This window comes from Onychomys torridus, chromosome 9 (assembly GCF_903995425.1).
Source record: "Onychomys torridus chromosome 9, mOncTor1.1, whole genome shotgun sequence".
Classification (NCBI taxonomy): Eukaryota; Metazoa; Chordata; class Mammalia; order Rodentia; family Cricetidae; genus Onychomys; species Onychomys torridus.
In genome coordinates this window covers 111582044-111606246 of record NC_050451.1, presented here as the reverse complement: position 1 = coordinate 111606246, position 24203 = coordinate 111582044, and the positions used below count along the sequence as shown (strand labels likewise).

The following is a 24203-nucleotide window of genomic DNA, read 5'->3' as shown; positions in this document are numbered from 1 at the left end:
TCTCAGTTGTCTGTTTCTTATCTGGCAATAGATCTAGATAAAAGTAGAATGCATAAGCCAGGGCAGTGGCATCCCTATAATCCTGGCATTTGGGAGGCAGAGGCAGGAGAATCTCTGTGAGTTTGAAGCCAGACGGGTTTACAGAGTGAGTTTCAGGACAGCCAGGGCTACACACAGAGAAAACCTGTCTCCAAAAACAAAATTAATAATAATAATAATAATAATAATAATCAGCATGCATCTACTGAACACTGTTGGAGTAATAATTAACAATGCTACGATATACTAACAGAATGACCCTGGGAAGCTTATACAATGAATACATGTTTGTGAAGCTACCAATGCTTGTCATTTCTGACTGCAAATATATCCCTCTAAATGCATTTGGTGTCTCTCCTTGTTAAGTATTTGCAAGACACGTTTAGATATTTTCTTACACTGAATAATTGATTGGCAGCCTTCAACTATTTACCTTTATACAAACTGACAAACAGGTCTTAAATAATTCATATCCTCCTTGACAAGCATGATGATTTCTGCCCAAAACCCAGGTATTGTCTGCCCTCCACTTTTATTGACACTTGTTATTTCAGAGGGAAATTCTCGTTTCAAATCCCATTTCATTGAAATACACATTCTGATCTCAGGATAGAGGACGCTTGTTAACAATGAAAGCAATAAATCTTCATTTTCTTTGACCACATCTTCCCAATTAAAGTCAACATATATTTTCTTTGCAAATTAAGGAAATTTTCTCCTTCACTGTTACTTCCTGGTTATCTTTCCTATTAGCAGTGGATGGTCAAGCAGTTTTAAAAGCTTCATTGCCTATAGCGTGCTCTGGGCCTTAGGGGACAAGCTGCCTTAGGACTTGATATGATTAGTTGCCCTCTGTTACTACATGTTAGGTTTGTGAGGCTAAGAGAACAAATAGATACTTTCCTTTTAACATCCTGAACTCAGAATTCTGCAAACTCCCATCTCGTCAATTATTTGCTTTTAAAAATTGCCATTTTAAAGTGCTAAAAATACTCTTTTGAAGTTCTGTTTTATTGCAATATAAAAATTGTAAATGGTTTGTACTGAATTACGTTTGACTATCCCCATCACAGAATTAATATACATATATAAATTTATTTTGCCTGACAACCCATGTGGAATTTATTTTCAGGGTGATAGCTCCTATGTGAAGGATCGTTGGTGTGTTTTTGATGGATTCATGGTCTTTTGCCTTTGGGTTTCCCTTGTGTTACAGGTAATTAAATATGTTTATATTGCAAAGAGATGTTTTTAAAAGTGGAAATTATTTTTCATTTAAAATTTATCTAGAGACATTGAAAAATATATTTCAAATGTGGTTGTGTTTCTTATTCCTATATTGTTTATTTTACATGTTCATGGATAGAAAACTCTACTTGTAACATTTAAATTATTGTTGATTACAATTGTAAGTTCTTCACAAAAATTAAAATCAATATTAAAGGTAGTTTTTCCTCATGAAATAACTATAAACATATTGTCAATGAGATGTAATAAAAGATTTGGAATGAGGTATCTAATTTTTAAAATCAAAAGTTGAATTTAAGAAATTCTAAGTTCTGGACTAAATCCTCACTAAAAACAGGTGAAACTATTAATATTGAGATAGATATTAGACAATGCCAAACACATTACAAATATAAATGCTTTATTTTAATAAATAGAAAATGTGTATAAGAAGCTTTTACAGGGCATTTTACTGGGAAATATTATAATTCAGTCTCAGATTCTTTCAGGCATGATTTTACATTAAAGTAAAGTCACTATGTTCTCTAGTTCTGATTTGATTTTTTTAGTTTGATTTTACTGAGAAACCAACACGAAATTTACCTTTCTAACAAAAATTAAATGATCAATGCATTATTGTTAGCTTTTAGAAGAATACTATAAGTCAGATCCCTATTCTTTCAGTCTTTGTTTAAAAAATTCAGAACAGGCATTGATGAGATGGTTCATCAGCTAAAGGCACTTTCCACCAGCCTTAACTTCCTGAGTTAGATCCCTGAGATTTATATTGTGACTGACACTTACCTGTGCACTGTCACACATGTGTATGCACACACACATACACACAATTAATTAATAATAAAAATTCAGAATAAAAATGTGCATTTCATCTTTCCAACTCTTCATGGTAGCTGTTGATTAGCTGTTCTTACTCATTTTTATGAAGTGCCCCTCTTCTGTGACCTGATTTCACCTCTCATACTCATGTGTCCTTTCCATTTAATAAACTATTATATATTAGGTGAACAGATTTTTGTGATTATTTTGCTTCCACTAGGAAGTAAGTGGTCATTTTCCATATTTTAATAATATTTTAACATTTTCCCTATTCTTTTTTCTAAGTAGTCAAAGACACTATAAGTGAGAAATAGTGTTGGGGATTTAGCTCAGTGGTAGAGCACTTGCCTAGCAAGCACAAGGCCCTGGGTTCAATCGTCAGTTCAAAAAAAAAAAATATCTAATCATAGTGCAGCCAACTCTCAACAATGCTAGTATCAATGACACCAGATCCAAACAAGGGCACTGCAAGAGAAATAGCTCAAAATTTGGCATTTTATTTTATGATTAAAAAAATATGGCTTGAAGAACTAGAAACTGGAGATTTAGGGCACTTTCATTAGTTTATGTATTTGTTTCTCTTAAGGTAGCTATAGTGTTGAAATCTATAGTGTTGAAATATGATTCTTGATGAAATACAATGTAGGTACAGGATGCACATTTTTGTGTTACTATGCATTCCACTGCAATAAACAACACTAAGGGGAGTCTAAGCTTGTGCATCTCTTCATCTGTAGGTATTTGAAATAGCTGACATAGTTGATCAGATGTCACCTTGGGGCATGCTGCGGATCCCACGGCCACTCATTATGATCCGGGCTTTCAGGATTTATTTCCGATTTGAACTGCCAAGGACCAGAATTACAAATATTTTAAAGTAAGCTTGGTGCATACATTAAGAGGAACATTTATGGAGTTTTTTGCAGGGTATTTAATATATCTTACCTAACTTTTCTCTTTTCCCTAGGCGGTCAGGAGAACAAATTTGGAGTGTTTCAATTTTCCTCCTTTTTTTCCTTCTTCTTTATGGAATTTTAGGAGTTCAAATGTTTGGAACATTTACCTACCACTGTGTTGTGAATGACACAAAGCCAGGGTAAGTTTCTTAGCTGTAACAGAAATCTTAAATCACCACACTTAGCCACACTTTAAATCTAGGTGATTAACAAGAACATTTCTGCACTTTGTGTGTGTGTGTGTGTGTGTGTGTGTGTGTGTGTGTGTGTGTGTGTGTGTGTGTATGAAATTGTCAAATGCTCTAAAATCAGAGTTTTGGGAATTTTGTGTTCTTTATTCTTTGCCAGCTTAGCATGGTTTTGTCCAAATTTGAGCCAAAAGTTTGCAACAAGGTTGATCAAAAATGTATAACCTGATAGGAAAGAATATTAAACAAAGAAAAACCTTCCTGAGAGTAGCACATGGGAAGTGTGCTTACAAAACTTTAGAAGATATCCATGATATTAGATTGTTAGGGAAAATAAAACCCTCATTATTATAATTAATACCAATGGTTATCTATTCCTAAAAAAAGTTTCCTGGCTGATTTGAGTAAATTTCTAGATAAAGAATGGTTATATATTGCATAAGACTGATAATTCAGATAAAACATGTGAGTGACATAGCGACTGATGGATAGATAGAGCCTGATCTCGTGCATAGCAACCATTCCTACAACTGGCCCTGATACAGATCAACTGGAGGAAAGAGCAGAGCTGATTGCCAGCCCCTGGACATATATGACCCCTGGCATCCCTTAGGTGTTGACTGGGCATCAGAGTTTGGGATTCCAAGTTCAGTCCACAGATGTTCAATAGTTGTAACTGTACAGTGTAGGGCAGAAATTGATTTTATACCTCCTATTCATATCTTTAAGTGGGGGTTGATCTGTTTACAAACAAAAGACTCACAAATTATATTTAAGAAAAATCTCAATTGGGATCATAGAATATGAATTTACAGCACTTTGATAAACTTTAAAGGAGACTCATTTTATTTGTGTTAAAAATCTATTTGCAAATAGCTAGGATTTAAAAAATATTGAAGCTTTTATAATGCTTGTGTTTTTTTATTATTTGGAGGGTTGTTTACATAAAAGATATGTGTTTGTATAAGTGAAAAGATGATGAACAACAGCTACATGAATCCATGTGAATATTTAGATGTGTATATGACTATATTATTATATAATGATAGAATTGATTCAATTTCAATATTTTCTCTGAGCTAATGTAAATTGCTCAGGTCATTCCTCTGTGACTTGTATATAGATTTTCTTCTGAAAGTATATACAGAGCTTTCAAAATTAAATTGGACACAATAATTTGCAAAAAACTTTAGTATTTTCACTGATTATATGTTAAACATCAAAAACCTCTTAGCAAATATGCTTATGTTTTTAATCCTTATTTTCTTACTCATATGTGTGAGGGTGGGGGCTATGTAGATGCCATGGCATGCCTGTGGATGTTATATGACAGCCTGGGGTAATTAGTTCTACTCAGTTCTCCCTCCCATTTTATAATTAAATTTGGTCTTCTTAACACATTATTTTCTCCACTATCACAATTCTATTCATCTTTTATTTAACCACTTTATGGAGTCTTTGTTGACATGGAAAAGTGTGTATATAATTATATATATTATATATAAGAACATTATATATAATATATACTTATGGAATTCATTATTATATCTTTGCTCTTGAGAAACATTACTAGTTTTCAGGAAATACTGTCTTCACATACAAAATAGGAAATATTTCTTCCTACTTTATTTTTAAATACTTTTATTTATTCTCTGAAAATTTTATACATGTCCACCTCCACTCTTGCCTGCCTGCTGCCACTCTACACTCATCACCCTCCCAGATTCCCATACTCTATTCATTTATAACCCATGGAATCAAACTAGTGTGGCCCATACAGTATGATGAATATGAGATTGATAGACTCCTTCCTTTCGTTTTTGTAAAATTCATGAATGAAATTCCCTGAGTCTGAAGTTTGCTCTATTGTTGTGATGTGGGTAGTGGTGAGGAGACTTCCATATTATGAGTTAAATATAACCAACATATTAATATTTGATTTTTCTATAGGGTGTGCCAAATTTTGTTTTCCACAGACCTACTTATTTTTGTAGCTTGTAACACTGGACTAATGTTTGTAAAATGCTTCCTGGGTATCCTTCTAATAGTTGGAACTTGCCATGTCTCAATCCCGATATTAGTGATTTCGTTTTTATTTCCTTTAGGGCCCACTTTCTAGTTTATGCATCTTTTCTCTCATATGCAAGAAGCTGTGTGACTTCTTTAATGCTCTCTGCTATTATTTTGCTGTCCTGGTTCTTTAATTCTCTTATCTTTACATTCCTTCTTGCCACAGTTGGTTTTCTAGACTTTTCTTTCTCTTGTTTCTTCAGATGAAATATGTCACTGACTTTAAGAATTTCTCTTTTTATATACAAGGTTTTAAGGACATACCCTTCCTTTGGAGTTCCTCTCTAAGTACATCTTCAAAATTTGATATTTTGCATTTTACTCATTGTTTAATCCAAAGGTTTTTCTTTTCATTTTTCTTGTGCCATCTTTCTTGACCTGAAGGTTGTGTAAGAAGTATGTTTTGAATGAGAGAATTTTCAAAAATAATAATTTATATTGCTTTGTAATTTTATTCTATTAAAATTAGATAAAAATCCCTACAAGAGTTTCATTAAGGATCATTTTGAGGAGTGATATATAGTCTGAATAGGTGACATTGCATGAGAATTAGAGAATTCTCAATTTTTGCATGTAATTTTATTGATGCTTTGGGCAGGTTAGCTGGTGATGTTCCAGTCTTTTCCTGATGGTTTTATCAAACTATGAAATAGTATCACCATGTTTTCTTAACATGACAGAAATTTCCTTTTTCTCTTTTAGCTCTGTCAGTTTTTTTTTTTCTTTCTCTAACTTGAAACTCTAATTAAGTGAATGAACACAAAGAGTCCTTGTCTTTCTGATGAACTGACCTTTCTATGGTTATACATTTCTGTTTCTGAATTAAGTTTGGTGAAGGCCGGGTGTGACCTTTTAAAATTTCCTGTCATAATAACAATTAGATTTTGAAGTCTAAAATAATCTATTTTTGTTTAGTCAGCTTTTGTCTTATTAACAATAGATATTTCCCTGAAGCTATTTAAAATTAGATGTACTTCATTTCTTTCCTAGACTGGCAATAAAAGGAATCAAATGTCAACCCCACCCCCAAGTATTATGAGCTACTTAACTATAAGGCCAGATTGGTAAGAATGGAATTGAGCTCATTGAGAAGAGCTAAAATTAATAAGGAATCTGGAAATAAGTGAGTTTGGCACAGTTGGCCAGAGACCCTAATCAACAGCTTGAATTTCACTGTTTTACACACACACACACACACATACACACACACACACACACACACACACACACACACACACGCACACACACACACACACACACACACACACACACACACATAAAGAACAAACCAACCAGTAGAAGATATGGAATATATTTTTGTCCCCCACAGCAGGACGTGGAATACAGCATAAACAACTAGAACTCCTAGACACTGTTACTGGGTTAGAAACTGGAGTAACTATTTCTAATAAAAGTTTGACAGATGTTTTGTTTATAGAAAGGCTGAGTCTGGTGCCACCTTTTCCTATGTGAATTTTAAGTCTGCAGATGTGTCTTTTCCTGTGGTCTCCATTGTTTTCTATGAATCCACTCACTATCTCCTAATGCTGAACTCGAACTCTTTCTAGTTACAATGTCGCTTTGCCCATGAGGTCATTGCCAGCTCCTGATCTTTCAGACTGAGGGCTCTGGCTTCTACCTCATGTGGATCCTGGATGCCCAGTCCTGTTCAGATCTCCGTGTTGCTAGCCACTCTCCTGCTGTTCCCACTATGTGCTCCTTCTGCATTTGTACTTTGGCACTGGGAAATAATTTTTCTTTTGTATATGTTGTTATTTGAAGTTTTACAGACAAAATTTTTTCTAATTTATTCATAAATAATGCATCAGAAAGTATCAAAATTTTTATTTTTATTGTTTATTATTTTAGTAATAAAGATTTCAGTATTTGGATATTTGTTTATTTAGTATTCTTTAAAGTTTTTATTCATGGATATAATAGGTTTTAGTCATTTTCATCCTCTATTATTCTGTTGCATAAATCGTTTATTTGACAGTTAATTGTTTGTAATGGACGTAGTTCACTTCAATATAGGACATCTTACCAGTAGTACTCAGAGCTCCTTTTCCTCCTCCTCCTTCCACTCTTCTCCCTTCCCTCCTACCTTTCCTCCTCATCTTCTTCCTCTCCTCTTCCTCTTTATTGCTTCTTCCACAACTTTGTCTTTCTTCTTTCCTGCTTACTTATTGCTTGTCTTGTTTTTCTCATTATTTTGCAAGGTTGATAAGGCAACATTTAATCAATGTTTATGGATGCATTATGTCTTTTATCCATAATTCTGGGATTCTAGCACAGAATTAATACTTATTAATCATTTATATAAGGCATGATTGAAAGAATATTTTACTTAGATAAAGGTAACATAACCCAAATTGACAAGAAAGTGAAAATAAGCAAATAAAGAAAAGTAAGTCACTAAATGTGGGAGAGGAAAATGGTCAAAAATAGAAAATCTATGTTTAAAGCAGACAAAAGCAGTGAATTATTATGCATGTGGAGCAGGAAAATTGAAGAAAGTTAAGAATATGAGAGTTGGCTATGTGGGTGAGGGAAGAGACAAACACAGGGAAGAAAATTCTGTAGTTATACTTTTTATATTTCAAAGTAGGCTGTTGGGTATGTCTAGATTGTTTCACAGGTAGGTAAGAAAATACCAAAAAATATTGTGTGGGTGAGAGATAATAACTACCAAAGTGAGGAACAGGGAAAGTAGCTAAGTAAGAAGTGGGGATGGTGCAGAATGAGAAATATTTTATTAATTATTTCTTTTACTTTTGAGATTACAATTTAATTATGCTATTCAACCCTCCCTTTTCCCATCCAAATCCTCTTATACTTCTCTTTCTTCTCTCTCAAATTCATGGCCTCTTTTTTCATTAATTATTGTTACATTCATATGTGTATATATATATACACATATATATCTGTAAATACATAAATACAGTCCTGGTGTGACAGTTGTAAATTAGGTATTGTTCTGGAAGACCAACTGTAACACAAATACACAGGGATAAGTTTGAATGATATTTAAACAGTGCATGAACTTCAGTACCTACTGAGAAGAGGCATTAATGTCTCCTCAATTCAAACCTGTAAGTCACTTCATTGAGTCTGCATGGCCATCTCTGTGGTATGCCAAGTATTGAGAACTGATTGTCACTAAATTTGTACTAAAAGGCCTTTTGAAATGTAAACATTGGGCCCATTTCACCCCATTATCTTGAAGATAGAAGTCAACACAAAGAACTTCATAAAGGATAGCAGAACATCCAGTTGCAAGAAAAATTCCCTTTCATTCTTGTAGTTGAAGTTTTTCTGTGTCCCAGCTTGCTGGTGGTCAGGACAAATCTCTCTCATCCACCAGTCCCGCAGCTGATCAGACCCAAGTAAAGACACAAAGGCTTATATTATTTATAAACAGTATGGCCATTAGCTCAAGCTTATTGCTGACTAGCTCTTACACTTAAACTCAACCCATTTCTGTTAATCTATATATTCCATGGCTTGACCTGTGTGCCTGTTACATGCTGCTCCCTGGACAGTGGGCTGGTGTCTCCTGACTCAGACTTCCACCTCCCAGAATTCTCCTCTCTCCTTATTCCACCTCCACTATACTTCCTGCCTGGCTACTGGCCAATCAGCATTTTATTTATCAATCAATCAGAGCAACACATTCACAGCATCCCCAGCTCATTCTAGTGACATGAACAAACTACAAAGCATGACGTTAACTGAAAAAAGCCATGCACATGCACATTTATGTATAAAATGTAGAAAAGTTGGTTTATGAAGGTAACAAGAAAGATGATGTGTATCAGAGACTGGAGGTTAGCAGGGTGAGAGAAGAGACAACTGCTGATAAAGAACACAAAATTTCAGCCAGATGGGAAGGATAAGGTTTGAGAACTCATCCTCAGCAACATGAGTATAGCCTGTCATAATGAATTGCTAGTTCAAAATATTTGGAAAGTATATTTCAAACATATTACTTCAAAAACATTATTGGACATGATGGTTAATTAGCTTGATTCTCTCATGCATTATGTATGTGTGAGTGATATTGTGCTAAAAAATAAAGCACAGCTGCAATTTGTCAATTAAAATAGCATTAATATTGACCTTGAGAGATGGCTTAGTAGGTAAAGTCTTTACTGTATAAACTTGACCAGAGTTCTAATACCCAGAACCCATGATAATGCCAGAAAGTCATGGTGGTATACCTCTGATCCCAGCACACGGAAGACACAGACAGGGTCTGGCTAGACTGACTAGCTGTACTGGTAAGTTCCTAGTTCAAGTTAGAGACTTCGTCCAATAAATAAAGTGGAGTACAATCAAGGAAGAGTCCCAATGTCAAACTATACTCTCACACGCATGCGCGTGCATGCACACACACAAGCACTCATTGTGCCCCACACATGTGGACATGTATACACACAGGTACACATATAAAAGCAATATCAATTCATTTTATCTAGTAAAACATGCTCAGTCAAGCAATAGCTATGGTTATGCTTAAGTAATCAGTGTTGCTAAGTGATGTGAATATCTCTAGATTCGTACTCATTATTTTTCCTCAATTTTTCTGACTTTAGACTAATTAACTTGCACATACTATCTTCTTGATAATGAGAAATCTTTCAAACAGAAGGCTATGTATCTAAGGTCTCACCATTGAACTTTGGAATGTTTCTTGTTTAATCTGTGAGGCAAAAAGGATAAAGAGTGAGGTATTAGTTGCATGCACTTTTACTTTTAAATGATATGCATTTCTTTAAAGCATATAGAAGGACACCTTAGCCCTGTCTTCAGCAACATTACCAGTCAAGGCTGAGATTCTTCTCTGATAATGAACTGCAATCTAAGGCAATTATGGAAAGAGTAATGAGATTTGACTAAGCAAAACAGCTCATTTCCTAAAGAAAGTTGAAAAGGGCAATGGCCTGTGGCAGAAACAGGTACTGCAAATGCCAGTGTGGTGGCAGACATCTGCTGCAAGCTGAAAGGGGAACCTGCAAATATGAAGAAGCAGGTGAAATAGAAAAGATGAACACTTACCTGACACCTTATTATTATCCCTGAGAAGGGAAAAAATTATTCATGGTTTCATATAAAATAATGAAATTTTATTCCCAGGAGTGAGGCAATTAGAATAGCTTTAGGGCAAGTACATGTAAATGTTAAATATATAAAATTTTTCATAGAGAGGGCAGAATTCAACCAAGAGTTTAGGTGTTTCTTTGTGCTGGCTGGACCATTTGCTGGAGGAGGTAAAGTGCCATGCACCAGAGATACCCGGGGTAATTCTCCTTTATCTCTACTATTTCAGGAACATTACTAATGGCTTCATGTTTTATCTTAAGAAGCTTCTGGAAGGGTCATCTTTCCTTAGGGCAGCTTATAGAGCCTGGCAGTATTTTATATATTATCATTAAAGAGTTGTGCTGGAAAAAATGTAAAGTTGGATTTGAGGAAATTTGATATTGCTGATCCAAATAGAATTTAAGTACACTAAAGAAAAAAATTAAATTTGTCTTACAAATTCTGCTAACAAAACATGACTTCTTTTAAACACATGGAATGCTTCACATCACAAACTTGCATGACATCCTTGTGCAGAGGCCGTGTTAATCTTCCTGAATCATTCCAGTTTTAGTATACGTGCTGCTGAAGAAAGCACAAAAGATGATCTTTAATGGATAGAAGAGTAAAAATAGAAAAATGATAAAGCTAGAGTATCATTTCCACAGGCTTTGTGTCTTTTATCATGACTCACTCTGGATCTAGTTCCAAAGCAGAAGCAGAAGAGCTGCTGTTTAACCATGTCGAGAAGGGCAGACTGCCTTGTGACTGCAGAGCAGACATACATGGCCAGTGTGAAGCTGGCCTGCTTGGGAACTGCATCCTGATGCTTTCCTTCTCTGATTCTACTTTGATTTGTTCCTGGCTTCTCCTTACATGGTCATGACTCAGCTGCAGCTTCCTGGCTCCTGTCACACACTCTCTCTTCTAAATCAGCACAGTAACCAACAATGTAGTAGGGAGCAAATGTGGGAAATGGCAGAATTGTTTAAGATTTCAGATGTAACAAGGTAATGAGATGACTCATATATGTCTTTACATAATGTATTGTAATTTATATTTCATAGTAAAAATACTTGAGAAAACACTCAACTTTTTCCATAGCTCTACTTACTGGACTATTTAGGAATGAACAAAGAAATTGAAAAATTCATGTCAAAACTTTCAGTTTAACTGTTTCCTGCAAAACATGCCACATCTGCATTTATTAAGAAGAAATGATGTCACTATTATTTCCCACTCACATGACTTACCTTGTTTTGCAGTCCCACTATGTCTAGACAGCTCCATTAAAAGTCCAAAAATCACAATCAATAAATAATTTATCTCTGCAAATTAGAACCTTGCTTTCCAGGATGGGATTAGTTTTCCAAAGCTTCCAGCATGAGAACAAGCCAGGCCAGTTCAGAGATGGCTTTTAAATTATTTCCCCAATGGGGAGACTAAGTAGAGGTGAACAGGAAGCCAGATGATTCTCTGAAATGAACTGGAAAGTTAGGTAACTATTCTAGGTAGGCCCATGTAAATGACAGAGACCACCTTCATATTCAGGGCTCAGCTGTCATCAAGATATGAATATTCTTTTCTTCCTGCCCCTAAGAACATGGAAAATATGACATGATGTATCAGAGTACATATTCACAATTGTCTTTGGTGCAAAAGTGTGTGTGTATGTGTGCATCTATGAAAATGGATGTGCACATGTGTATAGTTGTTTCACATGGACTTATTATAATTATGTTCTGATTTTTTTCTTCTTAGAACCAACAATGTCAGTATAAACAAAAGCATGCTGATATAATAAATAACAAAAATCCCCTAAGTTGTATAGTATCTTTGTTGCTTATGAATTCATTGTATTAGATATTTCCTTTGCCTCTTTAACAACTTCTTGGAAATTTCCAACTTCTAAAATACATGCAGTTTGTCCTCTGTGAATGACTTAAAAAATTAAGTTGAATTTGAGAAATTAAGAAGTCAACATTAGGGCTGGAGAGATAAACTCAGCTGTTAAGAGCACTGGCTGCTCTTCCAGAGGAATCAGGTTCAATTCCCAGCACCTGTGTAGTTTGAAAACATCTGCAACTCTAGTTTCAGGAAATCTGACACCATCTTCTGGCTTTGGAGGGCAACAGGCACATACTTGGAACACAGATATACATGGAACCCAAACACCTGTGCGTATAAAATAATGAAATTAAATTAAAGTAGTTAACATTTTCCTGTGTATCTTTAGGTCTTCAGGGAGCCAAAGTGCTAACAATGTAAACTAAATAGTTATCTGTAAAGGATCCTTATAGATGTATGTTTTGAAAACCTAGGTAGTAAATACTGTGACAGCCTGACATGTAAAACAGTGGGTTCTGACCTTCTGGGCCTTTTTTTAAAAAACAACTTAGGGAGAAATTACATTGCAGTTATTAGTGCACTAGTCCCACTGTGCCAGTTTGAGCAAAGTATGTTCCCTTCTCTGTTCCTCACACTATAAATGTCTGAGTATGTGACTGAACATGGCCTGGAATGATAACAACTGCTTGAGTACAAGAAATTATATTTAAATAACTTCTTGAGTTGAGAAACCACTGAAGAACTACAGATGTCAGTGAATGGGTGATAAATTTCTCCTTCTCTACCCCCTTCCTCTAATTCCTCCTTTCTCTCTCCTATGGACATAGTGGCTTTCTATTTCCATATCACAGAACACACATTTAGTGCCAGGACTACTGTCTATTGACATTTTCATGGAAGTCACATCAAGGTTTTCCCATTACCCACCATGTCCCACCTCATTCATATATGTAGGATTTCTAAGCTGTGCTTCAGAATATCCTTGAGACTTCTATGGCTATGAAGGCAGCTGCATGCTGGCCCCTCTTTTCGTATCCTATCATTCACACCGAGCAGCAAAGTCCTTAAGAGAGAAAAGCTTCCCAGATACTCTATCCCTCACAAGCAGTGTGGTACAGGAGTAGACCTTTAACAAATGATCATTACACTCAAATAAAGTGGCCCCACTAAGAACCAAAGTTGAACAATTTCTGAAAGGGTTGAATAATGCTGAACACATTTGCTCATATGTGACAGTGGTGGCAGAAGGGCAACACAAAACATATTATAATTAGCTATGGTAGTAGTTTGACATCAGTGTAGAAAGATGGTAAGGAAAGCCAGAAAGGGAAATTTTGAACAGATAGCTAAATGTGTAATTAATGGTACTTGCCTGCTTGATACCAAGCCTGATGACTTGAATTCTATCCGTATGCCCTGCGTAGTGGCAGGAGTGAATTGACTATCCCTCTCTTTCACATTATGGCAAGTGCATATTCCTCCAACCAAAGTCAATAAATAATGCAAAATGTTAAAGCCTTCAACTATGCTTTTGGCTTTGGGGAGCCTTGCACATTTGAGGTTGTTAAATCACACTGCTGACACTGTGGTAGTTAGGTTTTATTGCTGAATCAATATGACCTACCATCACCTAGGAAGAGAAAATTCCAGTAAGGAATTATCTAGATGAGATTGGGCTGTAGCATGTCTCTGGAGAATTATCTTGGGTGTGATTGAACCAACCATAGGTAGCACCATTCCTTAGGCAGGGGGCTCTTGAATACAAAAGAATGAATGTAACTAGCTAAGCAGGAATCAAGGATGTATTTATTCTCTCTCTGCACTTTAATGTGGATGTTACATGACTAGCAGTTTTGAGTTCTTGCCTGAAAATCCCCCATGATGATAGACTGTAACCTCGAGTTTTTAACCAAATAAACCCCAAGTTGCTTTTTGTCAAGGAATTTCATCACAGCAACAAAAATGAAACTACAGCAGGGCACGCGGTTTTACACTGCCACGTCATAGCCTCTTTTCTATTATGTGGAAGGGGGTAAAGTTATCCTACCTTTTAATAACTATGAAGTTTCTCATTTGACAGATGAGGAAACCTAGGCTCAAAGGCTTGGTGTCATTGCTCTAAGTAGTTAAGTTAGCTAGTCACTGCAGTAAAAGCGTTCATTCTTGGTTTCTCATGTTCTGTGCCACTAAGATTAATGCTTAAGTTAAAAGCATAGAGCTGAAAAGTCCTGGTGTATTATTTGGGGTTGCTGTTATAAATGATTTTAGCAATAGTTTCAGAAAAAAGTTCTTAGATCTTAAATTCCTACATAATGTTATTTGAAAATAGGATATTTTGTTAAAAATTCAGAAAAAAAGAAAAACATGCCAAGAGGATAATTAAATCCTTTGGAAAAATAATTAAATTCTCAGAGGGATTCCAGCACTTATTTTGAAACATGGACCCTATTAAATCCTGAAACTTAAAACACTGAAAATCCATGCCAATGTATAGGTATAGCAATGAAGTAAAATACACACAAACACAAAGGCACTTACTGAAGAATTTCTTTCTATAGTTATTTTGCAAATGAATAAATAAATTCACCAAAAATTGAATAATTGTTGAGAGACACATTCAGGAAATAATTATAAACATGTATTATGTATTAGTTACTCAAGAAATAAAAAATTTATTGGCTGAAATGATATGAATATAAATGAGATTTCTTTTGATGGAGATTTGCAGACCAACATATGAGCAGACTGGCAGGTTGGCAAACTGGGCAGGAGCTGATGTTGCAGGCATTTGCACATAGAAAATCTTCCACTTGGGAGCCCCTGAGTGTTTTCTCTTTAAGGCTAGTAAGATGAAGTCCACTCATGTAGTGGAGGTTGACATGTTTTATTCAAAGTCTAGTGAATCACACCTAAAAATTACACTTTAAACCCAGCATCTAGAATGCTGTTTAGCCAAACAACCTGATACTATAAATTGAAAGGGAAATTTGCCTATTACCCACTATGTGTCCAGCATTATATGGAAGTAAGGTTACACTTGAGAACAGCTGAACTTTGAAGAGATACAACAAAGTAATGGCCATATAAACATGAATTGTCCTTGGATTAAGTGGGAAAAGTGAGGTACTTTTAAGAAAATACAGCAGGGAATTTTATTCCAATCTGCAAAATTTTAGGAGTGGCATAAAGGAACACTCAGGCTGTTACCTGAAAGTCAAAATATGCTGCAAGGCCATGGCTGGGCCCCCTGGTCCATTAGTATAAATTAGGAAGAAGGATGCTGGAAGCCTGTGGCTATTAATGGTGATGAGATAGAGACATAGCTCTATACTGTCACTCTCAATAGCCTTAAGAGTTCCCTTATCTTCCTGTGACCTTGATCAGACAAACCTAGGATTTGTGTTTTTGATGCAGAAAGGAATTTCAAGACAAGCCAATATGAAGCAGACTTGGGGATTTTATAAAAGATGTTTTAATATAGCCTTTAGGCGGGAGAGTTAGGGGAAGGAGAGGTACTTATTAAAAGTCCATTTATCAATTTGTGTTACAAATATCTTAGGGGCTAGGTCAGTTTTCTCTACCTCTTCATAGATACTAATAAGCACCTACTGTCCTCCCTGACTACCCTGCATGTACCCAAGTAGAGATACAGGCCTTCCAAAGGACAGCAGCAGAAAGTAAGCCATAAGCTAATAACTGCGAATGTGAGCTTCTCAAATGAGAGGCACAATTAAATATTTTTGCATTCGATACATATTATTTATTTGATTGCTCTCTAGTTATATATTAAAAAGTTACTAAGAGACTTTCTTTTTCTTTTCTCACTGTTTTGAAAGTGGTCTGGCAGGGTGTCTGTGGAAATACCACAAATGGAATTATAATTGATACAGTACAATCAAGAGCCACTGGGGCTACCCCGGGGGTTAGTACATGTTCTTTCCCTCCAAATGGAGTTTCTGGTGAGGTTTTTAGAAAACTGTAGGATTATATTTGGGAAGGGGAAAGGCCTTAAGCAGTTGTTAATTGTGTTGGAGTTCTTTTCTATTGGTGAAGAGTTTCAACCAGATTTCTGGGTTTCTCTATTCTCATAACTTCATAATTTCCTTGTCTTTTTGTTGCTCAGGAATCTTTAGATCTTATTGACCATGTTCAAGTTTTCAACTCTTAAAAGAACTGTGATGACATCTGCTCTTGGGTACCAAGTGGAAGGAAAGAACCAAGAATAGGATGCAGGGTATTCAGAGAGGACAGTAGGTGCTGGTTCCTATCTATGCAGAGGTAGAGAGAACTGGCCTAGCCCCTAAGATATTTGTAACAAGAATTGATAAATGGACTTTTAATAAAAACAATAAACCTGGATCCAGATTCTGGGATAAATGCTGAAAGATCAGAGAGACAAAGGAACAAGCCACTGCCACATCTTACCTCTAGGATTCCTCAGCTTGAAAAAGCTTCAGTTCCTGTATCCTCATGCCTTATATACTTTTCTCTGCCCAGGCATCACTTCCTTCCTAGTGCTGGGATTAATGGCTTATAATTCCCAAATACTGGGATTAAAGGTATGTGCCACTACTGCCTGACCTGTTTCTCTCCTAGACTGAGTCAATCTTATTCTAGGGTGGCTTTGAACTCACAGTTCACCTGAGCACTAGGATTAAAGATGTGTGCCACCACTGCCTGGCCTTTATGTTTAATCTAGTGGCTTGTTCTGTACTCTGATCTTCAGACAAATTTTATTAGGATACACAATATATCACCATAGCTATTTAAGAGGTGTTTTTGGAGATCATGGTGGTTACTTACAGCCTTGAAGTACAAGTAGTGTTCAGGGCTGATTCCAAGCTCTCCAGCTTCTTTATTTGTTCAGACAGTGCATTCATTTGCTAGGAAAGAGGATTCTGGAGAAAGAAGCAGAGATCTCAATGGGTCCTATTGGGCTGAAGGTCTAAGTAGAGAGGTCTAATACACAAATGGATATGTGGTTCTGAGACTCTAAGAAGATATCTAAGATGAAAGACTGGTTGACAATGAACTGGGAAAGTCATTAAGAAAGAAAGGAAAGCCACATTCCAAGCTCAGAGAAGAGTCCAGTAGTTGAAGCCAATTATAGGGGGATGATCTAAGAAATGTGGACAAACCTGCTATAGTCAACAGAGCTATACTGATCTCTGGACCCTTTTTCCATAGTCACATCTCTTTCTGCCCACATTTAATGGCTAATGTAATTAGGATGGGTCACCCACACAATCCAGAATAATCATCCAAGCTCAAGGTTTTATCTTAATCATATTTACAGCTTTAATTATCTCTAACTATGCAACATAATGTAGTCTTTACTTGATAATTATAATGATTTGGCTCCAGGTTGTCCTATAGATAGCTTTAAAAATATATAGATAGGTAAATGACCCTGATGGTCAAGTCCTTCACATAAAATGGCAGAGTGGATACATAGCCTCTTATATATTTTAAATCATCACATATTACTTACATGTTTTAATGCAGCAAAAACATTGTACAAATGCCAATATGGTGTTCTTAGGAAAAAATGAAGTGATTGAAGTCTACTGCTTCTAGAGCGAAATAAATGTTTATAATAACTCTGTGCTATGAGTGCTCTGCTTAAATTGGGAAGCAATGAAATATGCCAAAAAAGAAAGGAAACTAGAAAGGTACAAACTATAATATTTTGAAAACTTAATTATAGTAGCACAATAGCTGTTATTGAGTGATAAATATGTTCCCAATGTTCTTCTGAAATGTATATTATCAAATATAAATGCAAATGCTCTGCAAAGGAGGTGAATTCTATGCCCCATTCCTGAAATTAGGCAGCTAGAAAAAATGTATCATAGCTACAGTTATTATCTGTAGTCTATATAAATACATACAAATGGCTGACAATGACAGTTATTGACAACTAAACCAGTGCCCATTTTATATCCTGAATCATAATTGAGCCCATATATTTTCATCCTTATTCTGGAAGATAATACCATCTTCCAGATGAAGAAATGGAGCACAGAGAGGTTTTACACATGCCAGATAGCTCATACAAAATACACACATAAGCCTGTTCAAGTCCAGTTTCTTTTCCAAATAGCTGAAAAGTGATGTTTATAGAAACTTTCTGTAAAGACAGAAAGCATTCTCTAACATTGCTGTTAAATTTTTAAATCTGAAATTAGAAAAGTTTTGGTCAGCTAGTCCATTTTCCATCTATGACCTTCAACCTGACTTTCTTGAATAGAAATAATGACAAACTAGGTCATATACACAGTGGCTTTCAGCTGCTCAGTACTATGAACAGAATGCTTACAGGACCATGGACCCAAATCTTTATTGTAATGTGTTTATATGATGAAATTTATGTTATATAATACAATCATTTTAAAGACACAGTTACTTAAGTGCCTATAATATGAATTGCTAGGCTCCTAGTTACTCTATGTACCTTTCACACATGCTTTTCCATTAAGATTGCTTTTCTTTCTATCAAATGAAGAAACTGAATTTAGAGATCCTTAGAACCTTTTTTTCCCCACATGACTAGCAAATGGAGAACTATGATAAAACCTAAAAAAAAAAAAAAAAACCTCACTCTGAAACTCTGAGGGCCATTTTCCATTCTGCACTGACTTTGTAGATGTCAAATCTAAAATAACATCAGATTAGACTTATAGGATGAATCATTTGTCTACAAATGAGAATGTGATGTGAAAGAAATAAGTAATGTTTCTGCATAAAACCATATTTTCTGACTCAATCAAGTAGTAATTTTCACAGTTAGAGCCTTGCTTTTCTTTTCTCATCAAATGTGATCTAAAGGATATTTTTTAAATGTGACTAGATACTGAATGATTATTTAACCATTTATTAACTGAGAAGTGTAGACAAAATAGCAGGTTTTCAGGTAAACACAAAGACTACAAGAGTAAAGATGTGGTGTCTGAATTCTCTGTGAGGACAATAAGGCTTTTAGTATTGGGCCTGAGTATTGGGCCAGGCATTAGATGTGTGTGTGTGTGTGTGTGTGTGTGTGTGTGTGTGTGTGTGTGTAAAACAATGTACATACATGTGTCAAACAGTTTAGAGATTACACTTATCCATTAAATTCTAGAGAACTGTGTCATATAAGAGGAAGGAAACAATACTTGGAAGCATTTATTAAAGAGGTGTTGGGAAGATAGGTCAATTAATAAACTGCTTGATGTCTGAGGAGCTGAGTTTGGATTCACAGCATTTGTGTAAACAGGTAGGCATTGAGGAGAATGCCTTAAGCTCAGGTTTGGGGAGGCAAAGATATGAGATTATTGGAGCTTGCTGAAAAGCCAGTCCATATCAGTGAGCTCTAGAGTCAGTGAGAGAGCCTGTCACAAAAAAAAATGATATAGAGAATAATTGAGGATGATTACTGGCATTGACTGCTAGCCTCCATCCACCTGCAAACATATGTGCATGGGCACTACTTATACAGATATGTGCACATGTACACAAAAAACATACATGCAATGATGAGAGCTGATGAGAGAAAGATAGATGATAGATAGATGAGATAAACATACAGATAGATGATTGATAGCTGATAGATTGATAGATAAGTGATGGGTGGTAGATAGATAAATAGATGATAGATAGATAGATAGATACATACATACATAGATACATAGATAATATTAGAAGATAGATGATAGGTAGATAGATCAATAGATAGATAGGTGATAGATGGATAGACAGAAAAACAGAAAGATGATAGAGAACTTGTTAACGAAAAAATATGTTATCTAAGAAGAAATGGCTTTCTCAAGTTTGTCATAAGCTTAAGGTAAGCTTAAGGGATTCAGAATATCCCTAGAAGCATTAATGCAGTGGACAATATCCACAACAAAATTCTAGTTTGGAAGCTTTGTGGAGTTACATGGCCCACACTATGACCTCTGCACAGTCAATGTAAGTGACCTCACCTGGTACACTGGCTCATTTTTGAAGGCTTAGTATGAGAACTTCAATCTCATTTTGTTAATAACTTAAGAACCTCTGAAATAAATCCATCACATAGGAAAATCCATATGCAACTTAATTTTCAGCCTGTCCATAAGAAGATGAAGAAACATGTGTCACTATCCATCTTAAAGACTTTAGTTTTCTTAGAGCTATCCATAAACCACCTCCTAAGTTTTTTCTTGCCAAAATGATAAACTTTCTTCCTTCAACTTCTCATTTGTCTGATTCTCTTTTTAAATTTCACAAGAATCAACATACCAGAAGGTCTAGTATCATTTATAAGATTCCTCATTTGTAATATAATAAAAAGCTTTTTATCACTTAATGTTGACTGAAAGTAGAGGAGTAATAAAATGTTTGTGTAGTTAGAGTTTCCCTGCCTGGCCCACAGTCAGGACAAATCTCTCTTACCCGCCAGTCCCACAGTTGTTCAGACCCAACCAAGAAAACACACAGAAACTTACATTGTTTAGAAACTGTATGGCTGTGGCAGGCTTCTTGTTATCTACTTCTTCTATCTTAAATTAACCCATTTCTGTTAGTCTATACTTTGCCACATGGCTTGTGGCTTACCAGTGTCTTTACATGTTGCTTTTCATGGCGGCGGCTGGCGGTGTCACTCCCCAGCCTTCTACTTCCCAGAATTCTCTTCTCTCTTGTCCCGCCTATACTTCCTGCCTGGCCACTGGCCAATCAGAACTTTATTTACACAGAGTAATATCCACAGCACTTCCCCTTTTCTTTTTTTTTTAAGGAAGGTTTTAACTTTTACATAGTACAATTACATATAACAAAACAACTATCAAGCAAGAATTACAGTTACAATATTAAAGAAGATATCCTATCTATCTTATATTTGTAAGTCTAAGGTTTTATATCTAACTTATCTTTTATCATAACTTAGGAAACTATAACTATCTAGTCTTCAACCACATCAAAGACCTCAGAAGGATATAATATTACCTGAGAACCGGGAGAAGGATGTAAGCATTTTTCAGGAGTCTTGCAAGAGTATACAGAGACAGCTGGTAGCCTGGACAGTCACCTAATGTTCCTTTGTAAAGTTGGGGCATCTATCTTCAGCCCACAGGGCTAGAGTCTCTTGGTCACTTCTCTCAGTGTCCTGTAGAATGTCTGGCAGTTTCCTCTGCGAAGCAGGAACCTGATGGACCATTTTGTCAAGCAAAGTTCAGTGGTCACCTTTCTATGGGTCCTGCATGTCCAGTTGATCGAGCAGTCCAGGCAAAAACAGCTTCTTGCCCAAATGGCTATTTTTGCCAAGGTGAAGATAAACTCCATATGAAGTGTCTTCAATGCCCATCCTCTTCTCTGAAGTAAATCGGTGCTGCCAGGAGCAGACATGTCTCACTGTCCAGAAAGTCTAAATTTTAAAAATATTTTAAATGCCATATTCTGTAGGTCTTTGAAGTATTTGAAGATTACCTATCTATCTGAAATATCTCTGTGTATTCCTAGAAGACTTAACTAACATGGCTACAAGTATGATTATCATAGATGACTAATTATTAATCTATTTTTAATTATCCATTATAATTTTAAATGAGCTATACAAACATAACACCTTAAACAAGAGTAGAAATATATATACAGTATAACAAAATTAACTTTGTATCAATAGACTAAAATCTATGCCAATGTAAAACATTTTAAATGAGTTGTTGCTCTTTAGAAGTAAGTTCATTAATCTACCCTTTCATCCTATTATATCTATATCATATCCCCATTTTTTTCTTTAGAAAGAGATTGCATTTATAATCAACCTGCTTTAAATAAAAATATAGGTTTTTCTCTGTCCCACACCAGAGGGCTCTTCTCATTTGGGACACAAGAATCTCTTAACCTTTTCTTTTAGCAGTATGTCTGGGTTTAGAGAAGGAGTGAGCCAATTCCATCTCCAAAGCCAGCTTGATATTTTTTGGGAATTTGGGTGTAGTTTTCCTAACTATTTCCTGCTGGAGGGGGCCACTGTATCTTATGGGGACACAAAGAAAATTTTAGGATTATGGAGTAGTCCATGAGGGTGAACCTCTGAGCCAGTTACATTGAAACCATTCTGGATGTTGGATCATCTAAGCTGAGCTAGGCCCAGGTTAGGCTAGGGCTAAGCTGGAGCTAGGGAGCCGGGCCCAACCAGGCGGGAAGCCGGACCCACTGCCAAGGCAAGTGTTTTTTTAATGAATTCTTGCCACGTTGGGCGCCAAATGTAAATGTATCTGGCTTGTTAAATAAGAAACACAGAACCAATTGCAGAGTTAAAAACCACGAGGTCAGAGCAAGAGCGGAAAACCTTACCCTTCACTGCTTCTGCTGTTCTTCCTCTCCACAAGAGACCTACTTCTGTGCATCCTGTCTATTTAAAAACTTTCTGTCCTGTTTTCTCATTGGTTGTAAACCCAGCCACATGACCTCCTCATCACTGCCTGTTTGTACAGACCTCCTGGTCTTCTATGATTGGTATTGAGATTAAAGGCGTGTGTCTGCCATGCTGGCTGTGTCCTTGAACACACAGAGATCTGCCTAGCTCTGCCTCCCAAGTGCTGGGATTAAAGGCGTGCCCCACTACTGCTCAGCTTCTGCTCTGGCTTGCTCTGACCTCAAGGCAACTTTATTGACATACAAATAAAATCACATTTCAATACAAATAAAATATCACTATATGTTTGCTTAGTAATACAGGAGCTTTTTGAATGACGAAGTCTCATACAAATTAGCATCCCTTCATATCTCTACTAATTTGCTTGTTGCAATCTTCTTTTTAAATAAAAATTTAAATACATATATTTTTATTGAAAATATTTTTTTCATACAATGTATTATATTATGTCCACAGTTTTTCCTCCCCCAATTCCTCCCAGATCCTCTCAACCTCCTCAACTGCCCAGCTGCCCCTTTTCTCTCTCTCTCATTAGAAGAAAACCAAACAAAAGCCAAACAAACAGTCAAACAAACAAACAAAAAAGACCACAGAAAATATATGGTAATGTTCTTTTAAGATGCTATAGGAGAATGAATCAATACCATTTGAGAATGTTTACTTCTTGTGAATGCCACTTACAAATTACAAATTTTAATTTGTGTCCATATATAGCAGTTATTGGTAAAGAATAATTAAATGATTGATTATTCCAATCAATACTTACAACTATCAAAATATCTAACACTTCCATGTGCTGTCCACAGGAATGTAACCTGGAATAGCTTAGCTATTCCAGATACACACTGCTCCCCAGAGCTAGAAGAAGGCTACCAGTGCCCCCCAGGATTTAAATGCATGGACCTGGAAGACCTGGGACTTAGCAGGCAAGAGCTGGGCTACAGTGGCTTTAATGAGATAGGTCTGTCTTACTGGTAAAATATATTTTCATTTTCTATTTTATGATGTTTATGAAATAGAAAGTATAATTGTGTAGTGTTTCATTTTATGACTAGTAATAGTACAAAGGAAACACAAATACAAAATTTAATTCTATGCATATATTATAATGTATTTTGCTCTACAGGCTGTGACATACAGACTCTGTGTAGTCAATTATATATCTACATAGAGTTAATTTAGGCTATTTTTTATTTGTAGCATTTAAAGTATTTCCTTGATGAATAAGATTCAGGATTGCTAATTCTAAGACAAGTAAGATTTTACTATCTTCTACTAGTAGCTAACCATAGCAGCCAAGGTAAGTCTCAAAGCATGTAACATTAGGCATTGGTGACTGCAGTAGCTAAAAGGTAACTAGAACAGAAAACTGTTAATTAAGCACTTATGGATATGTCCAGTCTGTGTAACCCATAGATGGGAAATGCTAATCCATGAACATAAAGTACTAACATGAATATTTCTCTTCGTCTTCTCTATTAAGTGCTGAAATATGCCATTACCAGTTAGCATCTTTCACTTAGTAGCATCACTCTGTTTTTTATAACTCCATTCCAG

The 24203-nt window shown here is 35.8% G+C and overlaps 1 protein-coding gene and 1 non-coding gene across 2 annotated transcripts in view; one reads left to right on the top strand and one right to left on the bottom strand.

Moving 5' to 3' along the window:
* Positions 1–24203, top strand: part of Nalcn (sodium leak channel, non-selective) — a 326188-nt gene that overhangs the window by 24997 nt on the left and 276988 nt on the right. The window contains exons 4-7 of the mRNA XM_036199902.1: positions 1172–1255; positions 2841–2980; positions 3071–3199; positions 23453–23607. Coding sequence (XP_036055795.1) covers positions 1172–1255; positions 2841–2980; positions 3071–3199; positions 23453–23607 — 508 coding nt within the window. The remainder of the gene's footprint in view (positions 1–1171; positions 1256–2840; positions 2981–3070; positions 3200–23452; positions 23608–24203) is intronic.
* On the bottom strand, positions 10887–10997 carry LOC118591649. The gene has a single exon (XR_004945955.1). It is a non-coding gene; the product is annotated as a U6 spliceosomal RNA (small nuclear RNA).